This window comes from Pelodiscus sinensis, chromosome 27, assembly GCF_052426305.1.
Source record: "Pelodiscus sinensis isolate ZL-2025 chromosome 27, ASM5242630v1, whole genome shotgun sequence".
NCBI lineage: Eukaryota > Metazoa > Chordata > Testudines > Trionychidae > Pelodiscus > Pelodiscus sinensis.
Window position 1 is genome coordinate 3959353 of NC_143078.1, and position 19225 is coordinate 3978577.

The following is a 19225-nucleotide window of genomic DNA, read 5'->3' on the forward strand; positions in this document are numbered from 1 at the left end:
AGCTCCCATTCCCGGAGCAGTGAACCACAGCCAATGGGGGCTGTGAGCGGCCGTGCCTGCGGACATTCAGATAAACAAAGTGTCTGGCAGCCAGCCAGGGCTAACCCTGATGAGCCACATCCAGCCCACGGGCCACTTACTACCCAGCCCTGCTTCAGAGAAAGGTGTGTGGAAACCCTTACGGTGGCCAGGAAGCAAAGAAAACAACTTGCTGTGGCAAATAGAATGAGACAAATAGAAAGGTTCCGAAAAGGGGCAACAAAAATGATGAGGGGTTTGGAATGGGTCCCATATGAAGAGAGATTAAAAAGATGGGGACTTTTCAGCTTAGAAAAGAGGATACTGAGGGGGGATATGATAAAAGTCTATACAATCATGAGTGGTGTGGAAAAAGTGAATAAGGAAAAGGTATTTCCTTATTCCCACAATATAAGAATTAGGGGTCACCAAATGAAATTAATAGGCAGCAGGTTTAAAATAAACAAAAGGAAGTTTTTCTTCACTCAGCACACTGTCAACCTGTGGAACTCCTTGCCAGAGGATGCGGTGAAGGCTAGAACTTTAACAGGGTTCAAAAAAGAGCTAGATAGATTCATGGAGGTTAGGTCCATCAATGGCTATTAGCCAGGATGGGTAGGAATGGTGTGGAAGTGGGAGACAGGAGGATTACCTGTTGTGTTTCCTCCCTCTGGGGCATCTGATATTGGCCACTGTCAGCAGACAGGACACTGTTGGTCTGACCCAATATGGCTGTTCTTATGTTCTAGGATGTGCTTCTCTAAACTCTCCTTCCCTCTTGTTCCCTGGTAGAGCTCAGCCACTACATGATCAGGAGAGTTCTAGATGGCCGATGTTGCATGCCAGAGAGGGGACAGAGTGCTAGTAAGGTGCTCTGCAGTGGATGAGAGGTACCTGACTCCGAGATATCATCCCAAAATGGAGACTCAAACTCGTAGTAGCCTTCTTTAATCTTTTCGAACAGTTTGGATTCTGTCTCTTCGTAGAAGGGAGGGTATCCACACAGCCTGGAGCAGAACAGCAAGGAGCTGATTAGCACCTCTCTCTTGGCATGCACAAGCATTTTGAACTCTACTGGGGGCAACTGGCGTGTCTCACAGGGATAAGGGATGAAGGGAGGAGAATGCACTATTAACCCTCACCATGCAGCACGGCTTGAGGGTAACGATTCAGAAAAAGGTTGAAAGCCCCAGTGTGGCAATGGCAGGACAAAACCCCAGTGGGTGTGCAGCTGATGAGATGAAACTGAACCTAGAAAGCACAGCGAAGGAGGATGCCTGATAGTTTTATGCTACTGAAGGAATAATGCCCAGGGCGGACTTTGCACAAGCATATGTGGTGCCGCACAAGGGGCCACAGCAATGAAGAATCCTGAGCATCTGTCAAAAAGCAAAGGTGCTGTTGGTTCATACTCACAGGATATAAGTAATGACGCCTATCGACCAGCAATCGACAGCTTTGCTGTATGGTTTCTGTGCTAGCACCTCGGGAGCTACAGGAAATCAAAAGCAAATCAAAGTTGTAGGGAATATAAACCATTTCAGGACAACAAATGACTTTACATTGAACAATCATAAACCTGGTGTGCCAGGCTTTTAGGGGTTAGGCCATGTCTCCACCTACTGGAGGATCGATGCTCCAGCGATCAATCTTCTGGGGTTCGATTTAGTGGGTCTAGTAAAGACCCTCTAAATCGAATGCTGACCGTGCCCCCATTGACCATGATACTCCTTGCTGTCACAAAGTGTAAGGGAAGTTGATGGGAGAGTTTCTCCTGTTGACCTCCTGCTGTCGGGCTGCCCCAGAAAATCATTGCAAGGCACGTCGACTCCAGCTACGCAATTCAAGTAGCTGGAGTTGCGTATTTTGCATCAGTTTTCTCTTCCAGTGTAGACCTGACATGAATGATTGTGGATAGAAACACATAGATGTCTGTGCATTTGCCACCCAACAAATCCAAAGCAGCAGAAAGGCAGGATGAGTAACTCATAGATTTTTGAAGCCAGAAAGAACATTATGATAATCTAGTCTGACCTGCATAACAAAGGCCAGAGAAGCTCACTCAGTAATGTGTCATCAAGTCTATAACTTCTGGTGTAGCTGTAGCCTCCTTCTTTTTAGAAAACCTTCCAGTGTTGATTTATAGACTGAAAGTGATGGAGAATTAACATTGTCCATTTTTCAATGGTTGTTGCTGTCATGCCCCCCCCATGCTTTATGAAAATTGGCTTATGGATATGAATATGTATAACTTGAAGATGCTTTATACAAAGCAGGTCATGTAACTTATCAATTTTACAGTTACAAGCTGCTGAATGTATACATTCTACTTTTATGCATGAATCATTCTTGTATGTGAAGTTAGAAGTACAAAGTGTGGATCTATTTATAATTCTAAATGTGTTATTGAGGGCCATTACTGATGCCCCAGAAACAAATGGCTCAGTCATCGAATCAATGACATGTGAATAGTCTGGTTTGTCCTGTATACCCAAACTGTGGTTAGTCCTGGAAAGACATGTGACCATGCCCCTGGTACTGGAATCCCTCTTGAACCTGGTATTTTTCCATGGAGATGAGGGGTGCTGAACAAAGAATTCCTGCCCTGGGGTAAGTTTATTTGTGCAATCAGCCTTCCTCTTCAGTTGGCCTTTGAAACTGCCTGGCCTACCCTAAGGGGATACAAAGAACTTTGAAGAAGCTGTAGACCCGGGTCACAGTAAAGGTGGACTCTGACTAGAAGCTCTTCACCTGAGATAAGACCAGCTGTTTAAGGTAAGAATTTTCATGTAACAAGTTTCTTAGTGGATTAGAACTAGCTGAGGGTTTTTTTGTTCATTTTAATTTTGTAACTTACTTTGATTTGACAGTTTTCACTTGAAAGCACTTAAATCATATTTTTTGTACTTAATAAAACCCTTTTGTTTATTATCAAGCTCAGTGTACATAATTGTTTCCTGGGGAGAGGGGAACAACCACTGTGCATATCCCTCTTGGACTGATAAAGGGGGCTGACTTCCTTTGATGTTTTCTCCGTGTAAAACTTTTACATGGGGTAGGGTGGATTTAATTGGGGGTGATGGTCCTTTCTGGGGGTTGGTTTCCTGGGTGCTGCTGAGCTCTTAGAGCTGAACCCTCCCAGAGCTGAACTGGTTCAGTGTCTGCATTGCTCTGCAGGGGGGTGGTCACCCCAACTCTGTGCCTTGACTGGGGGAGACCAGAGAATGTGTTCCAGCAGGACAAAGTGGTGTAGAGCCCCAGAGGGCAGGAAGGCAGACCTGTCACATGATCAGCACATTACGGGACAACCCTAAAGGAACTTCTGTGATTCAACCCATGACCTGCTTGTTCTTACATAGAATTTTATGGCTTCAGAATGCTATCCAGACATGAAAGTGTTGTAACACCGCCCTGTGTGATATATGGGCCCTGAGTCTTACGAAGTGGGTTTTTGCTCACAAATAAATCTGTTAGTCTTTAAGATGCCATGCGACTCCTCAATATTTTTGTGGACACAGACAAATACGGCTACCCCTGTGTTGGGTCATTATATTAACTTGTTTATTTTGTGATTTTCAGGTTATGGGCGAAAGGTCCAGAGCATAGAATGGGCTTCCTACCACTAGATGTTAGACCTAAAGTAAATCCATTCTACAAATGGGGAATCAGACAAGGGAAGGAGCAGTGACTTGCACAAGGCTCGAATGTCATTTAGAGGTGGGTTAGCTTGCAGAAATACTGGCACTCTCAAGCCATGAGGTCAGGTGGTCTCTCAGACATCTTCTGCGAACCAGACACAAGGGAATGCCCCCAAAATATTACCTGCTAGGCCAAATCCCGAAATCCTGATTCAAGCAAAACTCCCGTTGATTTCAGTTAACAAAATCTCATTGCTTTCAATGATTTTCTTAAGTATACAGTGAATTCTTGAATAACTTCAAGATTCGCCTCTAATTTTTTTAAATGCGTATTGGACACCTTCTTTCCCTTTTCAAGCCTGCTGAGATTTTGCCACCCTTAAAAACTATGTCCCTAATCTGATTCGCCTGCAGCCCTTACAGTGTATTTTTATTAGCATGTTACAATATGCCTAAGCATGTTACTTCTTTGCTTTCTTCTGGAAAGTGAATAAGAGGCATATGAGGGCCTGTGTCCTGTCGGTCATCAAGGAAAAGCCCTCCCAGGCCCTTTACTCACCAACATATCCTGGAGTCCCACAAGCTGTGGACATGATGCCATTCTGCTCCATTTTAGACAGACCAAAGTCTGTGATCATGATTTTGGAGTTTTCCTCGGGAGTCAGGTAAAGCAGGTTTTCAGGCTGTCGGTAAGAAATGGTCAGATTTTAAATGCCACACTGACAATCAAAGAGGGGGAACTATAATCTACAAATGATAGGTTCCTTTTTTTTCTTCAGTTCATGCACAAAAATTAAAATAAAGGCCAAAGAGCCATTGGAGTTAAAGGCAAAACAGCCCTGAAGTTAATTGGGTTGTAAACATAGGGCTTGTCTTCACTTACCCTGAGATCAATCTTCTAGGGTTTGATTTAGTGAGTCTAGCAAGGACCTGCTAAATCAACCGCCGATGGCACCTATGTGAACGCTGCTACTCCACAGGGTTGCAAGGAGTTAGGAAAGTCAATGGGAGAGTTTCTCCCGTTAACTTCCCGCAGTGGGGACACTGCAGAAATTCAACTTAAGGTACGTTGACTCCACCTATGCCATTCTCCTAGCTGGAGTCGTGTATCTTAGGTCAACTTTCTCATGTCACGTAGACCTGGCTATAATTCACTTGTCGTTTCCAGAAGCTGTCTGACTTCTAGGCCAGCAGAAGCAACAGCAGGATGACTCAGAGACTAAAACCTCTCGAAAGTCACTGCAGTATCGAGTGCAAACGCTGGCTCTGTGGAATTTAGGAGTCAAGTTAATACTCACTGAGCACAACGCGATGGATAGGTGTGTTTGTTGCAACCTGCTCCTATTATCACCACTCCTTTCATAAGAGCCTTGTGAGCTTTTCATGATGAAAGTTCCAGGGTCAATCCTTAGGGATGATAGTGGTTGTGACGTGATCTTAAAAAGCTAGCTTGCTTTTGCAGGATTTCCCGGTGTACCCCAGTGAACCCGTCAGTGCTGCATTGCAGGCATTGCTCATTTCACAGGGCAGTGCTGTTTCCAAGGAGCGCAATATTTACCTACCTTTAAATCGCGGTGAACGATTCCATTCTCATGGAGGTATTTCACTGCTGCCAGGACCTGTCGGATCACCACACTTGCATCTTTCTCAGTATAAACACCTCGTTCCAAAATTCGGTCAAATAACTCCCCGCCAGACACCCTGAAGGGGAGACAGTACACACACCACTAGTTAATGCATGGAGATAAAAAATATCCATAGACAGAAGAAGGGGAAATTTTACTCCACCTAGATGTGCAAGACACGTACAGCTTTATCTACAGCATCGCTGTGGTTGAGAAGCCAATGAACACATCCATGCTGTGCTGAGATGTGCCAGCATGGTACTGGATCAGAAGGGGTTAATCCTTGCCAGTGGGCCGGGAAGGCCCTTTCCTTTTAGCTCTGCTGGGCATGCTCCAGCTGGGACACTGATATAAAGGGGAGTGGTCCAGCACAGTTGGGGCTGTCGGCCGAAGGGAAGGGATGAGCCCTGCAGGTTCCTATGGAAGGAACTTCAGGACAGTGGGGTAGTCAGGATGGGTGGGTCCCCCTTTGGGCGGGTGGGCAATGAGGGTGAGGGTAGGAATGATGGGGCTGCCCCCTAGCTGGTCGTGGGGGAGGAGAAGAAATATCCTGCTATGGCTAGGGGGCCTTGTAAAAATAGGGATGTTAAATTTCAATTAATCAGCTAATTGAGTAGTCGATGGAATTTCCATCGATTAGTCAATAAGGGGGGCGCTCGCTATGCCATTGCGCCTCTCCCTTTGAAGCCTGCAGCTCTTGCACATTTCAAAGGGAAAGAGGCAGTGGGAACCCATGTCAGTCATGCTGGCACGGGTTCCCCTCTGTGCCTCTTCCTCTGAAATGTACAAGAGCCACAAGCAGCTCTTGTACTCTCCAAAGGGAGAGGAGCAGCAGTGGGACAGGCCGAGTGGGACTGCTTCAATCCCCGCTTGCACCGTTTCCCCGCTGCCCCCTGCCTCTCCTGCTGCCGGCAGAGATGGTTCTGGGGGCAGGGAACCCTAACCGGCTCCCCCCAGCACTAGCTCATGCTCCCCCCCTTACTGCCTCTCTCTGATAGAGGCAGCAAAGGGGGTGGGAAGCGACTAGTCGAGTTCCTGCTCGACTACCCGATAAGTGTTTGCTTATTGGGTAGTCTACTATTTGCTTACATCCCTAGTAAAAAGGGAGACATAAAAATGTGCACTCCTTGCCCCTCCCACTCTGCCCCTGGCCCCTCCCACTCTGCTCCTTGCCCCTCCCACTCTGCCCCTGGCCCCTCCCACTCTGCTCCTGGCCCCGTTCCGCTCACTGGGCACTTCTGCCAGGGAAGAGGATCAGAGTCTCACCCTGCTCTGCCTGCTGTGGGCCAGTGGTGCTGGAACCATGCTCAACACCCCCTGCCTTACTCTGGCCTTTCCCCTGACTGCCCCGGGCTGGGGCTACAGCTGGGGGTAGCTGTGGAGCCCTGGGCATGGGGCTTGCTGCAGAGCCATCAGGACCATGGATGGCAAAGGAGCCCTCCGGCAGCAGGGACTCTGGGGAGGACAGCAGAGCCCCCAGCCTGGCAGCAGGACCCCTTGGAACTGGTGGCTGTGACCCCAAGCAGCAGCAGGACCCCTCGGTGTGGGTGCAGAGGCCGGCCAGCCAGAGAGGACCCACAACCGCAGGCACCCGATGTCCCAGAGGAAGGGGAAGCCATGGGAATCCAAGGACCACAAACCACGGAGGAACAGGTAAGAAGTGACTCAGGGGAACTTAACGGGGAAAGGGTCATAAAACTGGGGCCTAGCTTGTTGTGTTTCAGCAGGATACCCATCAAGCTGGGGGCAGGCCTTGGATTGGGACCTGGTGCAGAAGGGAAAGCCCATGTCCATCTACTCTGTCACCTACCCCAACGTGGCAACCCACCAATCTAACTACTAGGCCACACAGCCCTGACCAAGAGGGCAGCTACATGGACTCTGACCAGGGCTGTTCCTAGGGGGACAAGGGGTCTTGGGCAAATCCCTTGCCCGCACCCTGATTCTGCTCCCACCCCACCCATGCCCCCAAGCCTTGCTCCTGCTTTGCCCCCTTGCCTGAAGTCCCCTTCCCAGGGTAACATGAGCCAGGGGCTTACTAAGGGGTCAGGCACTAGGTGGCAGCAGGGGTGGCCCCCCCACTACAGCAGCAGGAGCCAGAGTGACCCCACAGCCTGCTCCACTGTACCCCACCCCGTTGCCCTCTCAGCCCATGGGGCTCTGCTTCCCCGGGGCTCTCTGCTTCCTGCTGCCGCTGTGAAGCGGAGCCCAGCTGGCTGGCAGGTGGGCAGCAGGGCAGCGCACAACAGAGCAGAGCGGAGCAGGCTGCTGGGTAGCTCCGGTTCCCCCCACTGCCACCCTGCGTCAGGGCCCCCAGTAATCTCCTGGGCTGCCATGGGCTGTGTCCATAGGATGGCTGAGGCGGCCGTCACAGGGCCTCCAAAACAAAGGCCTGAGGCAGCTGCCCCGAACTGTCCTATGGACAGGACAGCTGTGACTCTGGCCACTAGGCCACACAGCCCGGCATAAGAGGCCCACCCCATTTCGGCTCCTCACACATTAGGTCACACTGCCCTGAGACAAAGGGAGGTGATTGCAACTCGACTGCATGGCCGTACCACTGCCCTTAAGGCTGGCGGGGGGACCAGCCCCGTGACACACACCCATTGCAAGGCTTGGGGTTGCCCTGAACCCTTCTGCCTTGATGGCCCCCATTTGGCTCCTCAATCTAAGACCAGCATTTGAAATGCCCCATAAGTAACTCACTCGTGTAATTCTGCATGCAGCTTCCCAACCAGCTGGTCAGCACAACTGGCAAAGCTCATTGCGCCCAAATTGCCTGGAGGCGGCTACCGAGTTTTCTGGACCCCAAGGACGGGGAGGGAGATTCCCGTCTGACTTGCCGCCTTGTGTGCTGGGCTGTCTCCAGCCTCCGCCACGTGACGGGATTGGCTGTGAGTTAATCTGTGTAAAACAATCCTCATTAGAGGAATCTACACCTAATCCCTCAGCCACAGGTGTTCCCCTCCGCTAGCTGCTTTCTTTGCTGCCGACACTTTGCCCATGTTGCGCCGTGCATAGCATAGCTTTCCTGTCCTGCTAAATCACCATGGTGACTTAGCTGCTCATCTGAATTTGGATAGTACAGGTTGAACCTCTCTAGTCCGGCACCCTCAGGACCTGACTGGTGTGAACCAGAAAATTTACCAAACCACAGGGGGTCAGGGTTGTCTAGCAGCATTACCAACACTTCCACTGCTTGCTGGGCCCTTAGAAGACATTTAGGGGTACATTAGAGCTAAATAACAGAATAGAGCCAGGACTGGTGGCTATAAACAAACTTTATGGGAGTGCAGGAAACTTGGCCATACCCTTGATAAGTGGACATCCCGCTAACTCAACTCATGCCGGACTACGGAGGTTGCCAGAACAGAGAGTGCCAGACTAGAGAGGTTCAACCTGTAATATAAAAGAAGGCTCGTGCACTATGAAGAAATGCCCTGAGTAGTTGTATATCTCAAACTGTTGTTCACAGTCCACCAATGAAGAGTCTGTCTGAGTGGATATTTTTGTGCATTTGACTTTCAGATTTGAATGCTTGAATCCTGCGTGAGGCCTGCTCAGATGGACACACGGCATCAGGGAAAATGTTACTGCTGTTTCTACGCAGCACAGACAGAGGTGTATCGTGAGGTACTTACAGCTGCATGACCAGGTAATAGTGGGTTGCACTTTCATAAATGTCTTCTAGAGTCACAATGTTTTCATGCTTTATTCTGCAACCAGCAAAGACAAACCGGGGTTACAAACCTCTTTGTGGCAGATAAAGATGCATTGTCAAGCTGAAAGTCACAGTCTGGTTTTCCTCTTGCTTTACACCCGTTTTTCTCTGGGCAAAATTCTACTCACTTCCAAAGAGCAACTCTTCATACGGGCAGGCGTGAGTGAGATCAGATGTCTGCACGAACATTGGTTTGTGGCAAGCCAGGGGTGAATTGACCCTACGCTAGCCTATTGAAGATGAACTAACTGTCTACACGGGACTGGCTGAGGTGCATTAACAGCTTGCTAATGCCCTTTGATTTAGTCCTGTCCAAAAGACACTCTGTGGCCGATGCCTTCCTGCTTTGCACACTGTGTCGCCATTTACACCAGTGTAAAATGGGAGCTAAGCGAAAATACTCATCTAGGCAGTAAAGAACAAGGCCCATAACAGTAAAGGACAATAACACATATTTTGTTATTTTTAGGCAGATGGGAAACCTTTCTGGTCACTCTTCATGCTGCTTGATCTTAGCGTGTTTCTTTTTCCGGTTCTCCTGCAACGCTGATGGGCTTGGCCAGGCCTGCCGATGTGTGGGTGGGGAGGAGGCAATTGCCCCAAGTCCTAGTGAATCTAACAGAAGCCCAGGGCTTGTTAGACTCTCTGCTGGAGCACTGGGCAGTGGGCTCCAAGGCGCTGCACTGGCCAGCTCTGAGGGCTGGCGGGAGTGGAAGAGAATGCCAGGCCATCTGGATGGTGCTGGGGGCTGTCTGTTCCAGCCCCGCCCCTTCTGCCTGAGGCCCCGCCTCTTCCTGGAACACAGAGCTTGGCGACCCTGTTGGCTCCCCTGGGCTCAGCAAGGGGAACGAGTAATTAAACTTTACCCCCCGCCCTTTCCAGAGAATGGAAACCAATACCCAGTATCATTTAGCTTCCTTTCATCTCGTGCGATGGATAGGAGCGTGTGCACCACAGTGGTGGCAAAGGGCCGTGAGGCTCAGGGAGCTGCACAGCTTTGGTTCTAATGGTGCATGTCGCGGGAAAGCAGTTTGCCCATATGGCACGTTCGAAACGATACTCACTTCTTCAGCACGGCGATTTCGTTCTCCAGGCTGCTGTCCCTGATTACAGGAGACTTCTTGATGCACTTCAGAGCAAAGAGCTTCCCGGTGATCCTTTGCTTCACTAGGAACACTTCTGAAAAGGCACCTCTGTGGAGAAAATCCACATGAAAGACCAGTGGGTTTCAATAGATGGCATAGCAATGAGCTGGAAGCAAATACATATGGGGGAAAAGAGGAAGTAAAAAAAAAAAAGCAAAATAATATAACAACATGAGAACATAAGAACAGCCAGACTGGGCCAGTCCAAAGGCCCATCTAGACCAGTGTCCTGTCTGCCGACAGTGGCCAGTGCCAGGTATCCCAGAGGGAATGAACAGTACAGGGAATTGTCACATGATCCCTACTCTGTCGCCCATTCCCAGCATCTGACAAACAAAGGCTAGAGGCATTGTTCCTAACCATCCTGGCTAATAGCCATTGAATGTATCTAGTTCTTTTTTGAACCCTGTTAAAATCCTGGTCTTCACAATGTCCTCTGGCAAGGAGTTCCACAGGTGGACTGTGCGCTGCTTGAAGAAAAGCGTCCTTTGGTTTGTTTTAAACCTGCTGCCTATTAATTTCATTTGGTGACCCCTAGTTCTTATGTTACGAGAACAAGTAAATAACATTTCCTTATTCACCTTTTCCACACCTGTCATGATTTTACAGACCTCTATCCTATTCCCTCTTAGTCTCCTCTTTTCTGAGATGAAAAGTCCAAGTCTTTTTCATCTCTCTTCATATGGCAGCTGTTCCAACCCCCTAATCATTTTGTTGCCCTTTCGGAACCTTTTCCAACATCAAGATGAATGCAAAGATTAATGCTTCCATTCTAAGTGGATGGCATTTGTAATTAGCGTTACATATTTCTGATACCATTATTGTGAAGTATAGATGGCTTCAAAATTCTATTAATTTCATGTTGCCATTTTGAAATGTACAATTTAAGACTGTGTCAGGTCTCAGCAATATTTGGGAGGCAAGAACCAAAGAATATATTTGAATGCACCTTTTGTTAACCAAGCCTGCAGAGGTTCATGTGGCTTTAACATGTAGCACTCAGCATATTTATTATGGTGTACATAAAATGACCAGTGCCTGCAGACACCTAACAAAGAATCTTTTCTGAAAGGGGGCAGAGGTGTCGCTAACAGAGACAGGTTAAAGCTGAAAAATTCAGCTCTAGGTATGACTCAGGTGTGTTCCAAATCAGGATCATGGTTTGACCTATTGTGTAGAGAACCCCTTCGCAAGTTTCAGTTCCAGAGTGTGAAGATCCCCGGTTTTTGGCCACTGTCTGAAAAGGAGGCAGTGAGTAGAGAAAGGGCTAAATGCACAGAACCTTCCTGAGCGATGGATAAAAGGATGCGAGATTGAACACAATCACAATAGCAGCATTCAGGAGAACACCGCATCGGCTGCAAAGACAGTCAAGTGGCTACTTGTGCACATTTCAGCCCATGAGACAATTCCTCCGCTGTCAGCAGATTAAGTCCATCTTGGGAATGGCAGATGCCACATACCACTTGACAGCACAGGCTTCCAGTGATCAAGCATCCAAGGACATGGCTTTTGACTGCCCTTCTCAGAGTCATTGCATCATAAGCTGCTGGGACCTACAGTCAAGCTTTCTCCCACGCTAATGCAATCCCAGCAAGAAGGCTGAACTGGCAACTGTGTAATGAGGCACCAACCCAAATCCCTGACTGCTCTTTGCCTTTTAAGATCCTCTGGCTTTTTGTTTGTTTTTTTGCCAGGACAGGGGTATTCATGGCATCCCAGCCAACATCCATCATTTCTCTGCTGTTCCGATTGAGGAAGTTATCCTCCATTGTCCCAGCTCAAAACACAGCTTTGAAATGTCACTGGCACAGAAGGGCTACCGAGTCCCGGACTCCCTCCCCAGAAGCGGCTGCATGCCAGTTAGGTGAGAGCTTTGTGTATAGAATCATAGAATCCTAGAGCTGGAAGAGACCTCAGGAGGTCATCAAGTCCAGCCCCCTGCTCAAGGCAGAACCCATCCCAATTGTTTGAAACCTACGCGGGGTGTTTTTCAGTGCATTCATCTGAGTCCTGCCGATCCAATGTTTTAATCTCTGGATAAAACCAGTTCACTGCACATTTCCTTTGGGCAGGGATGGCTCCGGCACTGGCTGCTCGCACAAACCCACTTAAAACTGTACGCGCTGAGTTACAATGCAATGGGTATGTACCCAGCACATCCCACAGACCAGAGTTCGACTCGTTACAATGAAGGGGGAGTTATTTATAACCGGCAATCCTGTTAAAGGTTTGGCATTAGGCAGCTAACTGGGTCAGAGGACGGTGTCAGCGACTGCTTTGCCAAGCTGGCAGCCCTCCCTGCCCTGTTGGTGTTTGCTCTGAACCAGTACAGCTCTGAGCATTTAAGGGCGCTGGAGAAGGGAAGAGGGTGATCCAATGGCACTGAGGAAACCTTGGGTCTGCTCCCAGCTCTTTGACTGTGGGCAAGTCTCTTCCTCTCTGTCTGTCTTGTCTGTGACACCTGTAAATTCTTCAGGGCGAGGTCTGTCCCTTGCCACGTGTCCGTTCCGCACAGTGGGGGCACATTCTCCGTGGTAGATGTGACTGCAATGAAAATAATAGGAAAGAAGAGAAAACAGGCCACTCTCCCATCCCCCTCCATGACGGGCCCAGCAGGCTGTCCAGATAGCCTGGTGAAACAGAGTGGTCCCCATCTGGCTGATTTTCTACTCAGCTGCTAGCCAGCGGCAGCGACTCATAGCACAAGAAGAGAGAGATGAAAGCTGTGGGGGGCATGACTCGCCTGCAGTAGGGAGAAAGCAGATTCCCCGAGTCAGGCGACTCATGGTCCTGCCTGTGTATCTTAGCCTCTGACATATCCTTGTTGCCCTTCCCCACATCAGCTGGGCAGCTTAGCTCGGAGAGGGGCAGATCATGTCCTAGTCAGCCTCAGGGGGAGAGCCAGTTACGGTGAAGGAGCCAATTTTTTGAAAGGAAAAAGAAAAGAAAAGAAAAAAAACTTTTCTCCTTCCATTTCCATGGCCTTTCCTGCACTGTGCGTCCTAGCAGGGTAAGGAGTCAGAAGGAACAAATAGTGCAAGGGTCTACGTTTCAAATCAGAGCATCACTGCTTTAAGCTACCTTCAATACAGGCTCTCTGTCTTTTGGCCCTGTGCACAGAACCATGAACCCTTAACCCTGGAGCAGGGATGGTCCAAGAGGCTTTCCAGTCATACCAGATACAGAAATCAAGGAAAAGTTTACGAAGCAGCCAGTTTCTAGCAAGTCTAGGGAGCTTAAAAGTTATGGGCTTGGCTTGTGGAGTTTCACACTGAGGATTAGCCAGCACTGAGGTGTGATTATCTGACACAGAAGAATCCTCTCGTAATCTTAATGAACTGTTGGGGGGAAGGAGGCTTATTCTCTTGACACTGTAACTGTCACAATGCCATGCTTTGGGCTGTGCTCTCTGGACCTCCCTTCCAGAAGGGAGCTGTCTCAGCGCAGAACTCTGCCAAGCGACAGGCCCTCTCCAGACAGACGTCAAACTGAGTATTTGCAAGGGGAAAACAGTTCACTCTCAAGATTAAACTCAGCAGCTGGCGCTGTGCTCAGACTCCACCACTGAATGCTCCATCTTGCCTTGCCCTCAGATCCCTGAGGTCCCGGTCCCCAATCTTTAACTCACTCCTGTGCACCTATAGCTGTAGGAGCCCCATTTTTCAAGCAAACTTTGCACTAACCCCTAAACACACACCCAGCCTCCTGCACCGAGCCCCCCACATTCCCAGCCCCCTGCTCTGACTCCAGAACCCCACATCCTGCAACCCTGATTCCTGCACCCCCATACTCACCAACCCTGACTCCTGCACACACACCCCCACGCCCCCAACCCTCTGCCCTGACTCCCGTGCACCCCATGAGCCTAGCCTCCCTTCCCCAGATTTTCCAGAGTTATCAGCACCCAGCATCTCGCACTGGGACACTTGTCAGCTCCATAACCACCCTGCAGTCTCTTCTATATCATACTCTTCTTCCGACATGTACGGACAAGCCCACTCCTGCTTCCACCTGCCCATCCCCCTAGCAGGAGTGTCACATGGGGAATGAAATCCTGACAAACGGGATTCAGTTTGAAAAAAAGATATAACAAAAGAAGTGGGGTTTTCTGACCCACTCTGTCTGAAATGACTGTCTCCCTTGGAAACCCATTTAAATGGCTTCATCGACTTCTCAGGGTCTCTATTGCATTTGGAACCCTTTGAGCTTCCGAGAATACTGCTGCCCCATTTATTTCAGGTTGTTTTTTTTACCTAGATCTCCATTTATTTTACTCAGCTCTCTACCTTGCTAATTAACGCTGCCCTACTGAAACACCCACTGCATGTGACACAAATCCCTCATTTCTAATACCATCTTTCTTTGTAACACCGTGATAGGAAACGAACAACCTACAGATCAGATGCTTGAGCATCTGTTCCCCATTTCATTCCCAAACAAATAATTAGGCCTCCCTATAAAAAATGTATGGCTCATCACAGTGGCTTTTTGTTTCCTACTAGCAACTCCCCTTGCTCCACTCTATGGTAGTGCTATTAGGTAATTTCACTCAGGGGCACTCTACCTCGCCAGACTGCTGTGCTCCTTTCCGAAGGCTGGTTTGCCTCCTGCACCCCAAGATTCTCCTCACTTAAAAAGGACTTGCTTACAAAATCAAATAAATCATTTGTGCTACGACTACACTGGCCCCTTTTTCGAAAGGGGCATGCTAATTTTAAACTTCGGAATAGGGAAATCCGCGGGGGATTTAAATATCCCCCGCGGGATTTAAATAAAGATGTCCGCCGCTTTTTTCCGGCGCATGAAATTTTAGTTTGTGTGCACTTGGCTAGTGCTTATTATGTAGCTTGGTGCAAAATGAGGCACATACCCAGATGAACTGATGTACCTCCCAGAAGACCTTTGCGTACTCACATGCGTACCCGTGGTGGAGAACCACTGATTTAACTCATTTCTGGGGCTGGCCGTGCAACGTAGGATTCGCAGCACCAGTCTAACTCTAGAGCAGGGTTTCCCAACCCAACCTATGGGTCAGGACCCAAATATGGGTCGTCATTACATTTCAAAAGGGTCGCCAGGTGTCTCCCCAGGAACACACATTTTTGAATTGCCCTGGGTCACCAAGTCTTCCTGAATTGTCAAAATGGGTCCCCATCTGGTTAGGGTCGGGAACCGCTGCTCTAGAGACAATGCTGAATTGCACAGCTCAGGTGTAGGTTCCTGTCACAGGAGAGCTTCATTCTCTGTTGTGTTCCCTCCCTCTGGGACATCTGGCATTGGCCACTGTCAGCAGACAGGATACTGGGCTGGATGGACCAGTCTGGCCACTCTTATGTTCTGCTCTGACAAGACGCTCGATTCCCACGCCACGGCCTTACGCAGTTTTCCCAGCTTTGTGTACACACAAGAACGAGCCAAGCTGTTTGCTTCCAAGAGAGGTGACGCGCAGCATGGAGCAGGTCGTCGGCAGAGTAGGCGGAACAGAGTAGATGGAGTCGTGGGTGGTGGGGAGAGGAGAGAAAAGGCAAGTTTCCAAGCAACTACAATAAAAATCAGAATAGATACTCAGGGGAGCCGACTGCCTCCCCGGGCAAGGTGTGAGATGTTAGTTCTGCATTCACGGAAGGGGTAAGGCTTCAGGTGGAAGAGCCGAGGCCGGGACAGGCAGCCCTCCACGCTGCCCAGAGGGTGGTGCCCCTCACGGCCACACAGAGCGCACAGTGCAGTGCTCCAGCTGTGATTTAAAGGGCCAGGGGCTCCAGCTGTCACTTCTGCCGCAGTAGCCGTGGTGGTGTCTACTTTGAATCACTGGGCCCTGGGGCAACTGCCGTCCCTCTTGTTGGCAGGCCTGTATATATTAGACGTTTGCTTGGCTGCCAGCATTGCAAATGGAAAATGCATCAAAGTATTTCTGAGCTCTGGGACGTCTCCATTCAAAATCCTAATCCAATAAAACTCTCCCCAGATTGTTAATGTATTGTATAGTAACATCTTCAGGATTCCAGTCAAGGAACCAGGGCCCACATTGCACCGGGCTGTCTTTTAAAGACGTGCTTCTCTAGTGCCTGTGTCACAGCAGCTGTACAAACCAGGTTAGGACGGGCGGACAAGACAAGCTAATGTGACAGGAAGGATCAAAGGTGAGCATCTTTTCTTACACGCTGAGAATTAATCATGAGCACTGGCCATATCAATCTGCAGTACAACTAGAAGCTGGAGCTCAGCTATTTCCATTCATCTGGGGGGCTCAGATCGAGGTTGGTTACAATCAGGGGCAGTCAAAAAGTCTGGATGGGGACTTATGGCAGGGGCCAGATTCCGCTGTCAATTTCACTGAAATTGATCAGATTTTCTGGGGAGCAGGGACCTCAGATGTTAGGCCATTGCTATGCAGCTGATTAATTGTGCTTATTTATTTTCATATTTCCAGAGAGCTGCCTGTGGGACCTTAATGAAGTGAGAGAGCATGTCCGTCACACCAGAGCTGCTTTGCATTCATTGCAGACTTTTCCCCTACTAGCATCGCCGTGGTGGTGTCTGCAGACTGGAACCTAAACTGAGCAAATATCCTGTGTCTGGGTGAGTCTCCTCATTAGACATGTGGTAAAATTGAACTCTGGGCTCCCTTATTTTCTGCCTTTCCTCTGGGATATTTGCAGGCAGTCTGTGGCTGCAGACACTTCATTTTGCCATCTCTCCTGATTCCCCCCCGCCCTACAGCATATGGCTATGAAAGTTTTGTTCATTCAGAGTTGCAACAGATAGGTGGTCAAGGGCCAAGGCAGGGTTGCTGCTCTTCATCCAAATGCAGAAGTGGATTTATGAGGAGAGGCTGAGGAATTTGGGCTTATTTGGTCTACAGAAGAGCAGAGTGAGGGGGGATTTGAGAGCAGCCTTCAACTTCCTGAAGGGAGGTTCCAAAGAAGCTGGAGAGAGGCTGTTCTCAGTAGTGACAGATGACAGAACAAGGAGCAATGGTCTCAAGTTACAGTGGGGGAGGTCTGGGTTGGATATTAGGAAAAACTATTTCTCTAGGAGGGTGGGGAAGCGCTGGAATGGGTTCCCGAGGGAGGGGGTGGAATCTCCATCCCTAGAGGTTGTTAAGTCTTGGCCTGACAAAGCCCTGGCTGGGTTGGTTTAATTGGGGTTGGTCCTGCTTTGGGAAAGGGGCTGGACTGAGGTCTCTTCCAGCCCTAGGATTCTATGATTTTAATGATTTGTTATGGGACTTTGCTGCCTGCCCCCATCTCCACCGCTGGCAGCGAGCAAGCACAAGGAGAAGAACCCATGGGATATCCTGCCATTCCGCAGTGTGGGGCTGAGCCAGGGAACTGGGCTCCGTGCTCTCTTCAGTGATACATTTTAGGAATGAGCCGGGAAGCAGAGTATGGGTGAAACAGAGGAATCGAGTAACGCAGCTGCCTGGTGATGAGCCCCTAAAGGAGACTGGAAAAGAGGGGAGCACACAAGACTGACTTAGAAATCTCTAGAGAGTCTGTTCTCCTGATACTTTCAGGCACCCCAAAAGGAGCAACCGCTCTGTGTATAGAAGCTACCCAAATTGCTTTTAGTATCATTTCCAAAGCCACGGCTACTCCTCTGAGAGTGTAAAACCTCTCGTCTGTGGCTGGCTGTCAGCATGAGCCAACTTCACTGACAGGTCTGTAAATATAAGAGAAAGTAACTAAGCAGTTCTGTCACTACTGCTGCTTGTCTCCCAAACCACCCATTGCTCCTAGATTTGAAGGGAAAATTGGGGAGCCAAGCCCAATGGCTGAGGATTTCTGTACCTGGAACCTGGGAAGGGGGTGCACACAGGTGACCCCTTTTGTCTCTGGAAGCTGGAAGGGAGGAGGCGGGGCTGCCACGAGGCCGGGACCGACTGGTGGCTGAGTGTGTGAGTTAATCTTGGCTGGTTTAGGATGCAGGGAGGGGACCCTGGCTCTGGGGCCCCCGCTCCCAAGATGGGTTGCACTGGTTTCTTCTGGTGTCTGTGTTGACAAAGTCTGTTCTATGCTGTGTCCCTGTCAACTAAGAAACCTGCTCTCCTTGCTTCTGAGAGTCACAGCTGGCTGCATATGGGGGGCCAGGCTCCCTCTCCTCAGTGCCAGTGCATGAGTGGTATCATCTCCAGTTTAAAAATGCAGGAAGCAGGGCCTAGAGAGGTGAACCACCATTTGCCCACAGTCACTCAGAGAGGCTGGAGCAGAATCAGGAAAGGACTCCCGGCCATTCAGCTACTTCAAGGGTAAGGACCATGCTGAAGAGCCGCATAATAGCTGGGACTCTAGGACAGAGGGACCCAATTTTCCAGACTTTGGCGCCCCTTTCAGGAGTCTGATTTGGCTTGTGTATCCCAAGTTTCACCTCACTTTAAAAACGACTTGCTTACAAAGTCAGACACAAAAGCAGTGAAGCGTTACGGCACACTGGTCCTGGAAAAGAGCTTGCTTTCTCATTTTTACAATCAAATGATACACTACGTGGATTGGAATAGGATTAAGCAACAAGCAGTGTAAATGACCCGAATGCAACATTTTAAGGACATATTAGGAAAATCTACAAATGGCAGCTCAGTTCTTTGCTTATAAAAAGCCAACAAAGTGATGTTGGATGGATTAGAAGTGGAAATACAAATATTATCCTGAGGGGGCTGGAAGGAGACAGCGATTGCATAGGTCTGTGTTTGTTTAAACCTCTGAGAGGTTAGCCATGTAACCAAACGGTGCCTGTCTGTTGTTATATTCTAGTGATTCAGAGATCAAAAGTGAATATTAACATTTAGATGAAATGTGGGTGCAATCACACCATTGTCTATCTTTCTCTTCCAGGTTTGTAGGTAAATGTCTATGAACTGTTTAATGGAGAATCACTTTCTGCTGATGAATGTAAGTTGGGTCACGAGACTGAGGTCTGCAGTTCCAGTCTGGATTGCCCTGATATTGGACACTGACCGCCTCCTTGGACTATAACAGCAGAGCTGCTGCATTGCAAGAAGTTCTTCCAGAATGAATGCCATGGTTTAAACTGCCCTAAGGACTTTGATCCTAGCTGTATGTATCATGATCTTTTCAC

At 49.0% G+C, this 19225-nt stretch overlaps 1 protein-coding gene across 3 annotated transcripts in view; it reads right to left on the bottom strand.

The window, feature by feature from the left end:
* CAMK1G (calcium/calmodulin dependent protein kinase IG) overlaps positions 1-19225 on the bottom strand; it is a 42609-nt gene that overhangs the window by 6401 nt on the left and 16983 nt on the right. For all 3 annotated transcript variants that reach the window (XM_006118752.5, XM_089773572.1, XM_006118751.5), the window contains exons 3-8: positions 10067-10195; positions 8923-8997; positions 5219-5357; positions 4216-4339; positions 1435-1510; positions 913-1025 (exon numbers count right to left, since the gene is read on the bottom strand). In XM_006118752.5, the coding sequence (XP_006118814.1) occupies positions 913-1025; positions 1435-1510; positions 4216-4339; positions 5219-5357; positions 8923-8997; positions 10067-10195 (656 nt within the window). The remainder of the gene's footprint in view (positions 1-912; positions 1026-1434; positions 1511-4215; positions 4340-5218; positions 5358-8922; positions 8998-10066; positions 10196-19225) is intronic.